Source organism: Rhinatrema bivittatum, chromosome 4 (assembly GCF_901001135.1).
Source record: "Rhinatrema bivittatum chromosome 4, aRhiBiv1.1, whole genome shotgun sequence".
NCBI lineage: Eukaryota > Metazoa > Chordata > Amphibia > Gymnophiona > Rhinatrematidae > Rhinatrema > Rhinatrema bivittatum.
Window position 1 is genome coordinate 169,772,598 of NC_042618.1, and position 13,567 is coordinate 169,786,164.

The 13,567-nt window shown below is 44.4% G+C and overlaps 1 protein-coding gene across 4 annotated transcripts in view; it reads left to right on the forward strand.

Annotated features, from left to right (window-relative positions):
- Window positions 1–13,567, forward strand: part of BAIAP2 (BAI1 associated protein 2) — a 248,898-nt gene that overhangs the window by 99,825 nt on the left and 135,506 nt on the right. For all 4 annotated transcript variants that reach the window (XM_029599205.1, XM_029599208.1, XM_029599207.1 and 1 more), the window contains 2 exons: window positions 5,170–5,241; window positions 5,843–5,980. In XM_029599205.1, coding sequence (XP_029455065.1) covers window positions 5,170–5,241; window positions 5,843–5,980 — 210 coding nt within the window. The remainder of the gene's footprint in view (window positions 1–5,169; window positions 5,242–5,842; window positions 5,981–13,567) is intronic.

Sequence of the window (13,567 nt, forward strand, 5' to 3'; positions counted from 1 at the left end):
GAGCATCTCAGTCAGGAGTGCCTGCTAACTTTGTGCCAGAGCTGTTTGGAGGCTCAGGGAAAATTATCTTCCTCTGATTTCACTAAGCCTGGTTCTTCCCAGCTGGATGTAGGTCTGGGTACAGACGTGTCAGGTGGGGCGCCTGAATTTGGAACTCCCCTAACTGGTTCTTCAGCAGGGGAAGGTAGCTCAGTAAGTACACCTCAAGGACCTCCTGGTATGGATACTTCTATATTTTCCTGGATAGAATTTTTCCAGGGATTGCAATCCTTTCTTCAGGCGCAGTCCTCAGCCCCGTCCAATGCCCCCCCCCCCCCGAACAGAGTTGCTGATAGGATCCTTGCCTGGACCTACTATTAAGCGCCGGAGTACTCCTAGAGTGGCAGCAGGACTGCTCGATAGGGATCCGGATGGCATGGAGGATGCTGAACCTGACTGTCTTGAGGAGGGTGAAATTCCTCCAGGGTTAGAATTATATCGAACTATGCTACAGTTCTTTCATAGAGATGAACTGATAGCTCTGATTTCCCAGACCTTGAAAATGCTCGGGGTTGCTGGGGCAGATTCCCTGTCTGAACCAAAGAGGAATCCCATTTTGGTTTCTTTATGTAAAGCCTCTTGTTTTTTCCCCATGATGGAGGCCATTCATGAATTGATTGATCTCTAGTGCGGCACCCCAGAGACTAATTTCAAAGGGGGTAGAATTTTGGAAGGCCTGTACTCTGGATCCAGTAGTAAGGGAGCGATTACATTTTCCGAAGGTAGATGCACTTGTGTGTGCAGTCTCCAAGCGGACCACTATTCCCGTGGAAGGAGGGAGCGGCCTTGAAGAATGGTCATGATAGAAAGATTGAGACTATTCTTAAGCAAGCATCTGAAGCAGTAGCAATGATCTTGCAGATTGCTTCTTGTTGTTCCTTGATGGCTCACTCTTGTTTACTTCTCCCCCAGGAGGTCAATGACTCGGGGGTAAACTCCAGGTCTGTTATAGAACCAGCCGCTGCCTTCTTGGCGGATGCAAGCTGTAATTTGGTACGCACTTCAGCCAGAGAGGTAGCTTTGCTAGTAGTGACCAGGTGTCAGTTATGACTGAGAAATTGGTTGGCCGATGCAACCTCCAAGGCTAACCTCACCAAATTGCCCTTTAAAGGCTCACTATTATTTGGGAGCAAGTAGGAGAAACTGGCCAGTAAGTGGGGTGAATCACTGGTTCCTCGTTTGGAGGATAAGAAGCAGATGCCATGCTCCTTTAACATGTGAGTCATGCTAGAGGATCCAAGCATTTTCAGCCCTATAAAGGAGTGACCTTTCAGAGGACTCTACCCTTCAGTAGACCTCAGTCCTTTCATTCCAGACAACATAGAAGGGATGCAGTCTTGGGTAGTGGGACCTCCCAAAGAAGGTTTGCCAAACCCACCCCCGGGAACAGGAGATAGAGAGAGGCGTCTCCCTCTTTTATCAGAGGTGGTTTGAAATCACATCAGATCAATGAGTCCTAGAGGTAATACGAGGAGGATATGCGATGGAGTTTCACATTGTTCCTCAAGATGTGTTCATGGAGTCTCCCTGCCACTCACCGCAGAAGCAGGCAGTTGGGGGTACATTGGCAAGACTCGGTCTGAGGGCTGTGGTTACAGTGCCCATGTCTCAAGAAAATATGGGGTGATATTCTATTTATTTTGTGGTACCCAAGAAGGAGGGCTCTTCTCCATCCCATCCTGGATCTCAAAGGTGTCAATAGTCATCTGCAAGTGAAATATTTTTGCTTGGAAACCTTGTGCTCTGTGATAATGGCCATGCATTCAGGGGAATTTCTGACGTCTCTGGATCTGTCCAAGGCATATCTTCACTTTCCCTGAGACTAGAACATAGCTTTCTGCAGTTCACAGTTCTGGGATGCCACTTTGTTTCAGGCACTGTCCTTTGGTCTGGCCTCCGCTCTCAGGACCTTTTCCACGGTGTAATGGTGGTAGTTGCGGCAGAGTTGAGAGAGGATGGGATGAACCCATATTTGGACGACTGGCTTAATTTGAGCCAAGTCGCTGGAAGAGATCCACCTGTTGATTCGCAAGGTGATTACCCTGTTGCAGGAGCTTGGCTGGGTGGTGAACCTGGCTGATAGTCTTCAGCCTGCTCAGTCATTGAAATACCTTGGGCTTTGGTTCAACACGAAGCAGGGCAAAGTTTTCCTGCCAGAAGCTCAAATTCAGAGGTTACTCTGTGCCTAATCGTATGGTCCTACCTGTGAGTATTTGGATTAATGGTGATGACCCTGGAAGTGGTTCCATGGGTGAGGGCGCACATGCATTCTCTACAGCACTCCCTGCGTCTTGGTGGAACCTGCAGTCTCAGGACTATTCAATTCGTCCCCACCTGCTGATGATGGTCTCCTCCATCTAAGGAAGGGAGTTTTCCTAACACCACTGGACTGGCTAGTACTGACAACCGATGTGTGCCTCCTTGGTTGGGGAGCTCATTTTCAGGAGCTGACAGCACAAAGGTGCTGGATTGCAGAAGAGTCTCTCTGGAACATCAATTGGCTGGAAGCCTGGACAGTTTGGTTGGCATGTTTGCAGTTCGACAGGCTGCACGATCGATCTGTCCAGATAGTGTTGGACAATGCAACAACTGTGGCATACATCAATCAGCAGGGAGGTACCAAGAGCCAACAAGTGTTGCAGGAGATAGATTCCCCCTATGGAATGGGCAGAAGTGTACTCCAAACGATCTCTGCCTTGCACATAGCAGGAAAAGACAATGTAAGAGCAGACTTTCTCAGCAGAGAGAGTCTGGACCCTGGAGAGAGAGTGGGCATTTCAGCTGATTCTGGATTGCTGGGGTTTCCCATTCCTAGACCTGCTGGCGACTATATGCAATGCCAAATTTCTATGGTTCTTCAGCCGCAGGAGAGATCTGAAGTCTTTGGGAATTGATGCCCTAGTGCAGGAATGGCTGGAATAAAAGTTGCTGTATGCCTTTCCTCCATGGCCCATCTTGGGAAGATTGGTTCGAAGATCAAGTGCCACAGAGGGATGGTGCTCTTGGTCGCTCCAGATTGGCCCAGGAGTCCATGGTATGTGGATCTGCGGAGGCTCCTGGTGGACTCGCCTCTTCGTCTACTGGCGCATAGGGACCTGCTGCAGCAGGGACTTGTTCTTCATGAAGATACAACTCTATTTTGTCTTATGGTATGACCCTTGAAAGGGCTTGCTTGCTGAAAAATGGATACTCTGTGGCAATGATTTCCACTTTGCTAAGAGTTAGAAAGCTCCACTTCCTTTGCCTATGTGTGGGTTTGGTGAGAGTTTGAGACCTGGTATGAGAATCGAGGTACTCTTCCTTCTTCGGTCAAGATCCTGCTTATTTTGAAACTTCTGCAAGATGGATTGAATAAAGGCTTGGCCCTCAATTCCTTAAAGGTACAAGTGGCGGCTCTTGCCTGTTTCAGGGGTCCGGGAAATGGTGGTTTCCTGTCAGCTCATCCTGATATGGCCCACTTCCTGAAAGGAGTGAAACATCTTCGTCCCTCCTTTGCAGTTTCTGTTGCTCCTATGCAGTCTTAATTTGGTATTGGATTTCTTGGCAGGCCCTATGTTTAGACCTCTGTGTACTCTGTCCTTGTGCTTACTGACCTTGAAAACTGTGTTTCATGTGACAATTTGTTCTGCGCATAGGGTTTCTGAATGGCAGGCCTTGTCTTGCTGGGAGCCATTCCTCCAGGTGACTCCAGGGGCAGTACAGCTGTTTACTGTTCCCTTTTTTTTTTTTTTTTTACCAAAGATGGTCAGAGTTTCACTTGAATCAGTCCATCTCCCTGCTGTTTGTGGACATAGAGAAAGATGTAGAGGAGTATGGTCTGTTGTGACCCTTGGACGTCAAGAGACATATTGTCAGGTATCTGGAAGTTAGAGGCTATGCGGAAGTTGCTTCGCCTGTTTGTCTTTCTCGGAGGTACTAGATAGTCGGCCTCACTGGTTATAATAGCTCGCTGGATTAAGGAGGTAGTCATGGCTGCATATGTGAAAGCTGGGAAGCCATTACCTAGTCAGGTTAGGGCTCATTCCACTAGGGCTCAGGTAGTGCATTGGGCAGAGGTGAAATTTTTGTCTCCTGTCAACATTACACCCCTTATGCACCTTTTCCAGGTATTATCATCTGGTCGTGCAAGCTTGGGAGGATGCGGCCTTTGCACATGCGGTTTTGACTGGACCAGGGGCAGCCTTCAACCCTGTTCTGGGGTATCTTGGGTGCATCACATTTGTTCTGGATTCATCTAACTGGATGCTAAGAAATGAGAAATTACTACTTACCTGATAATTTCCTTTTCTTTAGGACAGTCAGATGAATCCAGCTTCCCTCCCTTGGCTTCCAAATGATTGTAGTGTGGTCCTCCTGTGTGATCACATATTACAGGGATTACTGGTGTTAGTCCAGTCCCTAGACTAATGTTACATTCATGTCTGAGCTCAGTGTTCTGTTAGCCGAGTGTTGAAATGGTGATCTGTTTTTAATCACTTTTTTTGTGAGTCTGTCCGCAGTAGCTTTTGAAGAGAATATTGGCAGGCTGCTGGCACTGCAGGGTATATATACTGTGATGTCAATTTGCTCCATTTCCATCTGCTGGTAGAGGTGCATAACCCACTTGTTCTGGATTCATCTGACTGTCCTAAAGAAAAGGAAATTAACAAGTAAATAGTTTCTCATTGTATGTTGTCTGTCTACTCTGCATCTTTTCACCAGTATAACAAATTCACTCTGTATTAGTAACCAGGTTACTGGCCACCTTTAATCAAATGGGTGAGTTTGAATCTGTATAAAATCAGACCATTTCAGTTTTTCTATAATCCCCTATTGTGTGTTTTCCGTTAATCCAATGTGCATCTTGCTGTCCCACTATATTCCACATGTACCTCCCATCTGCCCATTTTTCTGCAGACTGTTGGATACTCTCTGCATTGTATTCAATTTATTGTTCATTTTTTAAATGTTTAAATCTGTATATCAGTTTTGCCCATGTTTTGTCTCCTTTCTTAACTGTCATGTCCTGCTCTGCAAATCAGAGCTTTTAATGTTCCTTATAGTCAATTTCTACTTTTGCCATTTATCTTAATGTCTGTAATATACAGTCTGTGTAGAAATTAAATACTGAAAAATATGCATTTTTTCCAGTTAAAGTGCTTTCACAATGAACTTCTCACACAAATTGAACAGAAGGTAGATTTGGATGCCAGGTATTTAAGTGTAAGTAATACAGAACACCTATACTGCTTGATTCTCTATGCTATATGATCTGATAGTTTGAAACAGTTTACAATTTGCAATTTCCTTTGAGATAGGTATTCTACTATGACAATAGAAGCTTGCCAGTTTCTTTCTTGGAGTACTGGTAGCCTCGTCTGCATGAACCTTTACCACAATTTTTGTTTGTTTTAATATAATTCTAAGCGATTTAGCACATATTTTCAAACACCTTAAATTGTTTTATAACATGACCATGTTAGCATGTGTCAGATAAATAGTGGTACATAAAAACATCTATTTTTTTGGGGTAGGAGCAGGAAGAGAGATGGCCAAGAATAAGGGCTATGGCCCTGCGCTCTGTACTGCCATGGTAGCCCTCCCCCAACATTACAACTGTCAGCTTGCAGGGGCTGACAGTTAGAAGCAGTGACAGCAGGGCTCTGGAATGCCCATGTGCATTCCAGAGCCCTGCTGTCACTGCTTCTCCCCAAACGCCACATCCCACGGTCAGTCCTGGCAGTACCACCTTGTGGCTAATTCAACCTAATACAAATGTGTTTTTTTTTTTAAATTTATTGAAATGTTTTATTTTTATATTTAGGCTGCATTGAAGAAATATCAAACAGAGCAGAGAAACAAAGGGGATTCACTTGAAAAGTGTCAAGCTGAGCTTAAGAAACTGCGGAAGAAAAGCCAAGGGAGCAAGAACCCTCAAAAGTATTCTGACAAGGAGATGCAGGTGAGGATCTGGAGTCCCAGAACTGTGGTTCTGTCCCCCCCTGCAACTGCTCCCACTAAGATTTGTTAAATTTGGCACTGGAACCCACTTATTTGATTACAGTACCATGAATATAAGTAACTTGATATTTAAGGTCTAAGTATTTTTTTTTAGATGCAAGCACATACATGAAACAATAGTTTGGCAAAGCAGTTAATATATATATAGAGAAAAGTACTCAAACCTTTTTAGAGCATAGTGTGGAATCTGTGTTTACTGAAGAGGATGTTGGGGAGATACTTGTTCCGGAGAAGGTTTTCATGGGTAATGATTCAGATGAACTGAACCAAATCACGGTGAACCTAGAAGTTGTGGTAGGCCTGATTGACAAACTGAAGAGTAGTAAATTACCTGGACCGGATGGTATTATACCCCCAGGGTTCTGAAGGAACTAAAAAATGAAATTTCAGACCTATTAGTAAAAATTTGTAACCTGTCATTAAAATCATCCATTGTACCTGAAGACTGGAGGGTGGCTAATGTAACCCCGATATTTAAAAAGGGCTCCAGGGGCGATCCAGGAAACTACAGACCAGTTAGCCTGACTTCATTGCCAGGAAAAATAGTGGAAAGTATTCTAAAGATCAAAATCACAGAACATATAGAAAGACGTGGTTTAATGGAACAAAGTCAGCTTGGCTTTACCCAAGGCAAGCCTTGCCTCACAAATCCTCTTCAGTTTTTTGAAGGGGTTAATAAACATGTAGATGTAGGTGAACCAGTGGATGTAGTGTATTTGGATTTCAGAAGGCATTTGAAGTTCCTCATGAGAGGCTTCTAAGAAAAGTAAAAAGTCATGGGATAGGAGGCGGTATGCTTTTGTGGATTACAAACTGGTTAAAAGACAGGAAACAGAGTAGGATTAAATGGACAATTTTCTCAGTGGAAAAGGGTAAACAGTGGAGTGCCTCAGGGATCTGTACTTGGACCAGTGCTTTTCAATATATTTATAAATGATCTGGAAAAGAACGTGACGCGTGAGCTAATCAAATTTGTAGATACAAAATTATTCAGAGTAGTTAAATCATAAGCAGATTGTGATAAATTGGAGGAGGACCTTGTGAGACTGGAAAATTGGGCATCCAAATACCAGATGAAATTTAATGTGGATAAGTGCAAGGTGATACATATAGGGAAAAATAACCCATGCTGTGGTTACATGTTAGGTTCCATATTAGGAGCTACCGCCAAGGAAAGAGATCTAGCTGTCATAGTGGATAATACTTTGAAATCGTCAGCTTGGTGTGCTGTGGCAGACAAAAAAAGCAAACAGTGTTAGCAATTATTAGGAAGGGAATGGTGTGAATAAAACTGAGGATGTCATAATGCCTCTGTATCGCTCCATGGTGAGACCACACCTTGAGTACTGTGTACAATTCTGGTCGCCGCATCTCAAAAAATATATAGTTGCGATGGAGAAGGTACAGAGAAGAACGACCCAAATGATAAAGGGGATAGAACTGCTCCCCTATGAGGAAAGACTAAAGAGGTTAGGGCTGTTCAGCTTGGAGAAGAGACGGCTAAGGGGGGGATATGATAGAGATCTTTACAATCATGAGAGGTCTAGAACGGGTAAATGTGAATCCGTTATTTACTCTTATGGACAATAGAAGGACTAGGGGGCACTGCATGAAGTTAGCATGTAGCACATTTAAAACTAATTGGAGAAAATTCCTTTTCACTCAATGCACAATTAAACTCTGGAATTTGTTGCCAGAGGATGTGGTTAGTGCAGTTAGTGTAGCTGGGTTCAAAAAAGGTTTGGATAAGCTCTTGGAGAAATCCATTACCTGCTGTTAATCAAGTTGACTTAAAAAAAAAAAAAATATTAGCCACTGCTGTTACTAGCATCAGTAACATGGGATATACTTAGTTTTTGGGTACTTGTAGCCTGGAGTGACCACTGTTGGATACTGGGCTTGATGGACCCTTGGTCTGACCCAGTATTGAATCAGTTAAAAGGTTTCATCTACAACGTGACCTTCATTTCTACATATTAAAGTGGACTTATTCGCATTATTTTGGAATAATGCATCTTGACTGGCTCAGTGGCAGGTCTATGCACCACTATATGAGAGAGGTTATATTTCTAGCCCTGGTTTTCCATGCTCTGGGCCAGAAGGGACCTGGGGATGCTGCAGGGGCAGTACTCGGAGGGGGTGGAGGCAATTCATAGCCATTGTACAAATCGTACACCTAGTAGCTGGATTTAGCACCCATGATTGTATGTTTCCAGAAAGAGCCCGCTTGTATACCCACGCACAGGATTGTCTGTGCTATAACAGAGTTAAAGTAAATGGAAAATAAATATAAAGTAGTAGAAAAATCCCCATGAGGGTACAAATAAAAGCTCATGGTACCAGATCCCCGACCTGTTTGGAAGCTCAGAAGAGCAGGAGGAAATGAGTCAAAGTACATCCTTTGTCTCAAGCTTTAATTTCTTGTAGCATCTTTTAAGGGGAAAATTGTGCAGAAATTGCAGTGATTTTTTTTATATATTTTGCTCACTTAAGGACTACATTTTAAATTGGGCAGATTCCAGAACTGCATTTCTAGAAGTATTTGGCCTTTTGAATTAGGTGCTATGTACTAGTGATTCTTTTTTTTTTTTTTTTTTTTTTTTTTCAGCAGACTTGAGTCACATTTGTTTATAAATGTTTGATATTCTTCTTTTCCAAATTAGTTTCAAGGTGGATTATAATCAAAACTGCAATTAATTGCAATTTAGATTTACACATGGTAAGGGCATATATATAGACAAGGTTGTAACTAGATTCATAGTAAGTGAATGGTCTACCAGGTGAGTTAGAGAATAAGAACATGAAGATGGACACAAGATTACAAATGCACATACATGCCTTGCCACAGTATCTACCTTGAACTGCCACACAAAACTAAGGATTTTTATCTAAGATTTTGTTTTTCAGAACCACCCTTCCAAAATAAGTCGGCACAGTATATTTCAAAGTAAATATTTAAAGCAGTCAACATTTATTTATGGCTAGATGCTCTATTTGTGTTCTGCCTAGAATGGTTGTTACAATATAGGCAGAATCTAAGTATTTAAGTAATAAAAATGATAGGGCAAGCATTTAGTAAAAGGTATTAAGAAAATTCTTAAGTAGGAGTAGCCCAGTGGTGGATGGGGTTGTGGATAAATGATCAAGACATTCTGGTATTATTGCTGGCTTTATTATAATCTTTCTTTGGTTTTGCATCCCTGTGGGTTTTCCCTTGGACCCTCTGGACCAACAAGTGATAGGGGGCATTGTTTGAAAGGTTTGCCAGTGTCAAATGTTTAGATGTGAAAAGGCTGTAACTCCTCTGCAGTCTTGTTTTAATGAGATTTCTGCACACACTGTTCTGAAGAGCCTTCAGCTGGCAGCTATGGAGAAAACACTTGGAGCCATGGGCTCTGTATGTACTGGGGGAAAGGGAGTTAGTGGATACTTTGTAGTTCTGCACAGTTACTTTGTGTTACACTCAATTGTCAACAAGCTTTGCTAGCAGAGCCCCACCTTCAATACACCTGTCTCAAAAGTATCAAGCAAGTCTCAACAGAGAATTCAAACAATTTTAAAAATGTACCTGCTTTTTCTCAGTCGACAAGCAGGGCTAAATTCACCATGGCACGTGGTCACATTCGGCACAGAGCGGACCCATTATTCTGAGATCACTAGAACTTTTATTCTACTGAGGGTGCGCAGAAGCTCCTGTGCATGTGCTGCCTCACGAGTCCCTCAGTCATATTTTTTTTTTGGTCCAAGCTTCCGCACAGACATGTTTTTTGTTTTTTGATACTTTGTACTTCTCAATTTTCTCCATAGCTGCCAACTGAAGGCTCTTCAAAACAGTGTATGCAATAGCCCAGGGGTCGGGAACCTATGGCTCGCGAGCCAGATGTGGCTCTTTTGATGGCTGCATCTGGCTCGCAGACAAATCTTTAATAAAAAAGTAAAAATCTAACAAAAACCCCCACCCTCCTGACGCCCCCCAAGACCTCAAAAATTAATTTACTACAACCCTCCACCCTCATGACCCCCCCAAAACCTGCCAAAAGACCCTGGTGGTCCAGCAGGAGTCCAGGAGCGGTCCAGGAGCGATCTCCTGGACTTGGGCTGTCGGCTGCCAGTAGTCAAAATGGCGCCGACGGCCCTTTGCCCTCACTATGTCACTGGGGTCGACCAATGGTGGCGGTAGCCCCTGTGACATGGTAAGGGCAAAGGGCCGTCAGCTGCCAGTAATCAAAATGGCGTCTATGGCCCTTTGCCCTTACTATGTCACAGGGGCTACCGCTGCCATTGGTCAACCCCAGTGACATAGTGAGGGCAAAGGGCCGTCGGTGCCATTTTGACTACTGGCAGCAGACAGCCCAAGTCCAGGAGATCGCTCCCGGACCACCAGGGACTTTTGGCAGGTCTTGGGGGGGGGTCAGGAGGGTGGGGGGTGTAGTAAATTAATTTGGCAGGTCTTGGGGGGCGTCAGGAGAGTAGGGAGTTGTAGTAAATTAATTTTGTAGGTCTTGGTGGGCTCAGGAGGGTGGGGGGTTGTAGTTAGTAAGGCTCTCATGGAATTACATTTTAAAATATGTGGCGTTCATGGCTCTCTGTCAAAAAGGTTCCCGACCCCTGCAATAGCCCCTCAACAGCATTTTTCAGTGCTAACAAAAAAATAAAATAAAAGGATTTCCAGCTCTAAGAAGATGTGGCTGCAAGATGTCCATAATATGGGCAGCCAGGACTGACGCTTCTGTCCAAGCCCGCCCCTTTACAACCAAATAATATACTCACACATATTTGGGAGTCAGTAGGCCGCAGCTTTATTAAAACACCCCGGAGCCTGAGCCATGCAATTGTAACCTTGAATTTCCCATTTCCACCCATCTGCTACAAGCCAGCAAGATGGGCACCCCAGGCTATCCCAGCCTGTATGCACCGTCCACCTTTATCACGTCCCGACGACTCCCGCCACCATCCAGCAAGGAGCTGACTAAATTGATCCCCGCCACCGACCAGCAAGGAGCCGTACCAGCCACAACTGCACCCAGTTGTTTGGCTAGGGACCCCTGACCTGCCCCCAGTCAGGTCATTCACCAGTTACCAAAGCATGACCCCCCACCAATCAGCTCGGGCTACCCGCCACCACCCTCATTGAAGCTGCGACAACAATAAAGCCCCCCAGATAAACAATAACGCGGGCGGGTGGGTTGCAGCACCAAAACCCCAGCAGAATTGAGGGACTGGCTCGAGGAAGCCAGGAAATCCCTCTAACAGCTCCTTCCACTCCCCCCCCCCCCCCCCCCCCCCAACTAAACCACCATAGGAGCCAATTGGCTCCTGCCAAAATGGGATTCGAACGAACCACTAATCCCCTTGCAGCATCACATGAGGAGCACCAATCCCCTTGCAGCATCACACGAGGCTCCCCTCCCCTCCCCCAGAACGGTGCCGGCCAGGCTTGCATCCGCGAGCCTGGCACCATATTATCTTGGCTGGGCAGGCATGAAGCCTACCTCACCTCTCATTACTGCTGGCCACGGTATTTGTTACAGGTACCTGGGACCGGATCACTACTCAGCCAATTGCTATGACTATGGTCTGATAGTACTGAGGACTCAGAAGAACAGAGCCTGGAAGATGGAGGAACTTCATAGGCTGGTGAAAAGTAGGAGTCATTCCTCCTCTTGGAGCAAGATTTCTTTGGGTGCCCTCCATCCAAAGTTTAACAGGGGCTCAAGTAAAACTCCCTTAATTGCAGCACTGGTTTACGCATCTGCCATAGTTCAGGGGTCGAGCAAGATGTGAAAGCATTGAGAAGCAGGGGTCATTGAATCCCTCGACGCATGCGTTGTGGGGCTTTGGGGGGAGGGCTTTGGGGGAGGGCGCCCTAGAGGTAAATCATTACTTATCTTCCATGTTGATGGCCTTGTCTCCATCCCACCTCGATTGTGGACTTTGTTTGGAGACTCTGGAAGCAATTATACTCCATTGTACATCTGGTCTGTATGAAACTGTCAGTGCAGTTAACACCAGGAGAGAGTCCTCTCCTGGAAGCCAATAGGAGCTTTGCAGGATGACCCTATACTGGTATCAAAGGAGGATGATCCCTGTCTCCCGACCAGCTCCAGGTTGAGGGAAATACAGCCCATAGCCCAAGTGGGTGAATTGGTGAAAACTGTTTTTGGCCTTGCTGGTAGCAAGTGACAAGGGAGACATCTTCAACCTCTCCAATTCAATATCATATATGTTCTTTCAAGAAGGAGTTCCTGTCCTATCTACACTTCAGGAGCTCCCATCAGAGGCTCCAGTAGTGGGATCTGCCCCTCAACCATTTCCTTCTACTAAGGAATCTAGTTAGTCTGAGTAGGGAGCACGGGACACCACAGTCTGGAGCATGCCCTGGGAATATAACCTGCTGAGATGGAGAACCCCATCCCAAACATGTTAAACCATTGGGGTCATGGTTAATGTGCCTTCACCTCTCTGTTCAGAGGAAGGGTCTACAGGAATTCCCTCAGACCCTTTACCTGATTCACAAGAGCATTCTTCTCCATAACACCTCTCATGCTCTAATTCCTGGACAAGCTGGATAAGGTGATAGGAGTCAATATTTGTAAGGACAAAGAGCCCCACCCCAAGGTCTTTGGACTACTTTGGATTCTGGAAATGTCTTCTGAGCCTGCTGCAATCCTGGTTTATTCCATTCTTTGGAATTTGCAAATGAGAATGTGGGAGAGTCTACCTCTAGTCCTCAGTAGTCAGAAACTTATACCTAAAATAGAGTTCAACAGGCTTTGGGATTTGGAGTAGTCCATCTACCATGCCAATCAGTGGTTGTAGTCCAATACTAAAAGGAGCTAAAAATAAAGAAAAAAACCTAGAATCTTCTCCAATACACCTACAGGTAAGGATCCTAGGTTGTTCAACAGTTTTGGAAAGATCTTCCAGAGCTCTATGCTCAACATTTGAATTGCAGCCCACCATTAATATATGGTACATTACATAGATTGGTAGAAACGCTTGGTGGGGATCAAGAAGGCTATCAGCAGGACCTTCTGAACAAAGAATAGTGTGAATGACCTTTTCTGTGATCAGTGTATGAATCATTCAATACTGTCACAAGATCATCTTAAACAGCCATTGAAGCATACCAGATGGCCTGGTTGAGAGCAGTTTGAGTGAAGATGTTCTTGAAAAGTTGGCAGATGTTTATTTATTTATTTTATTTATTTGAGTTTTTCTATACCGGCATTCACGGAGAATCGTATCATGTCGGTTTACATAAAACAGGGGTGATCAATACATTATAAACGTGTATAAATATAACATGAGTATACATTTTATATATTTACAAATTATAACAAGTTATAACAGTGCGCAGAAAAAAATCAGTTACAATAAAACAAGGATGGTTCTAACTGGGAAAAGAAGAAGAATAAGACGATAGAAATTTAACAAGAATAAGAACGTGTAGTGTTTGGTATGTCCGTATCAGTTTAGTGGGAGATAGACCGTCTTTCTGTATTTGGTGAGATCATCAGTCAGAGTC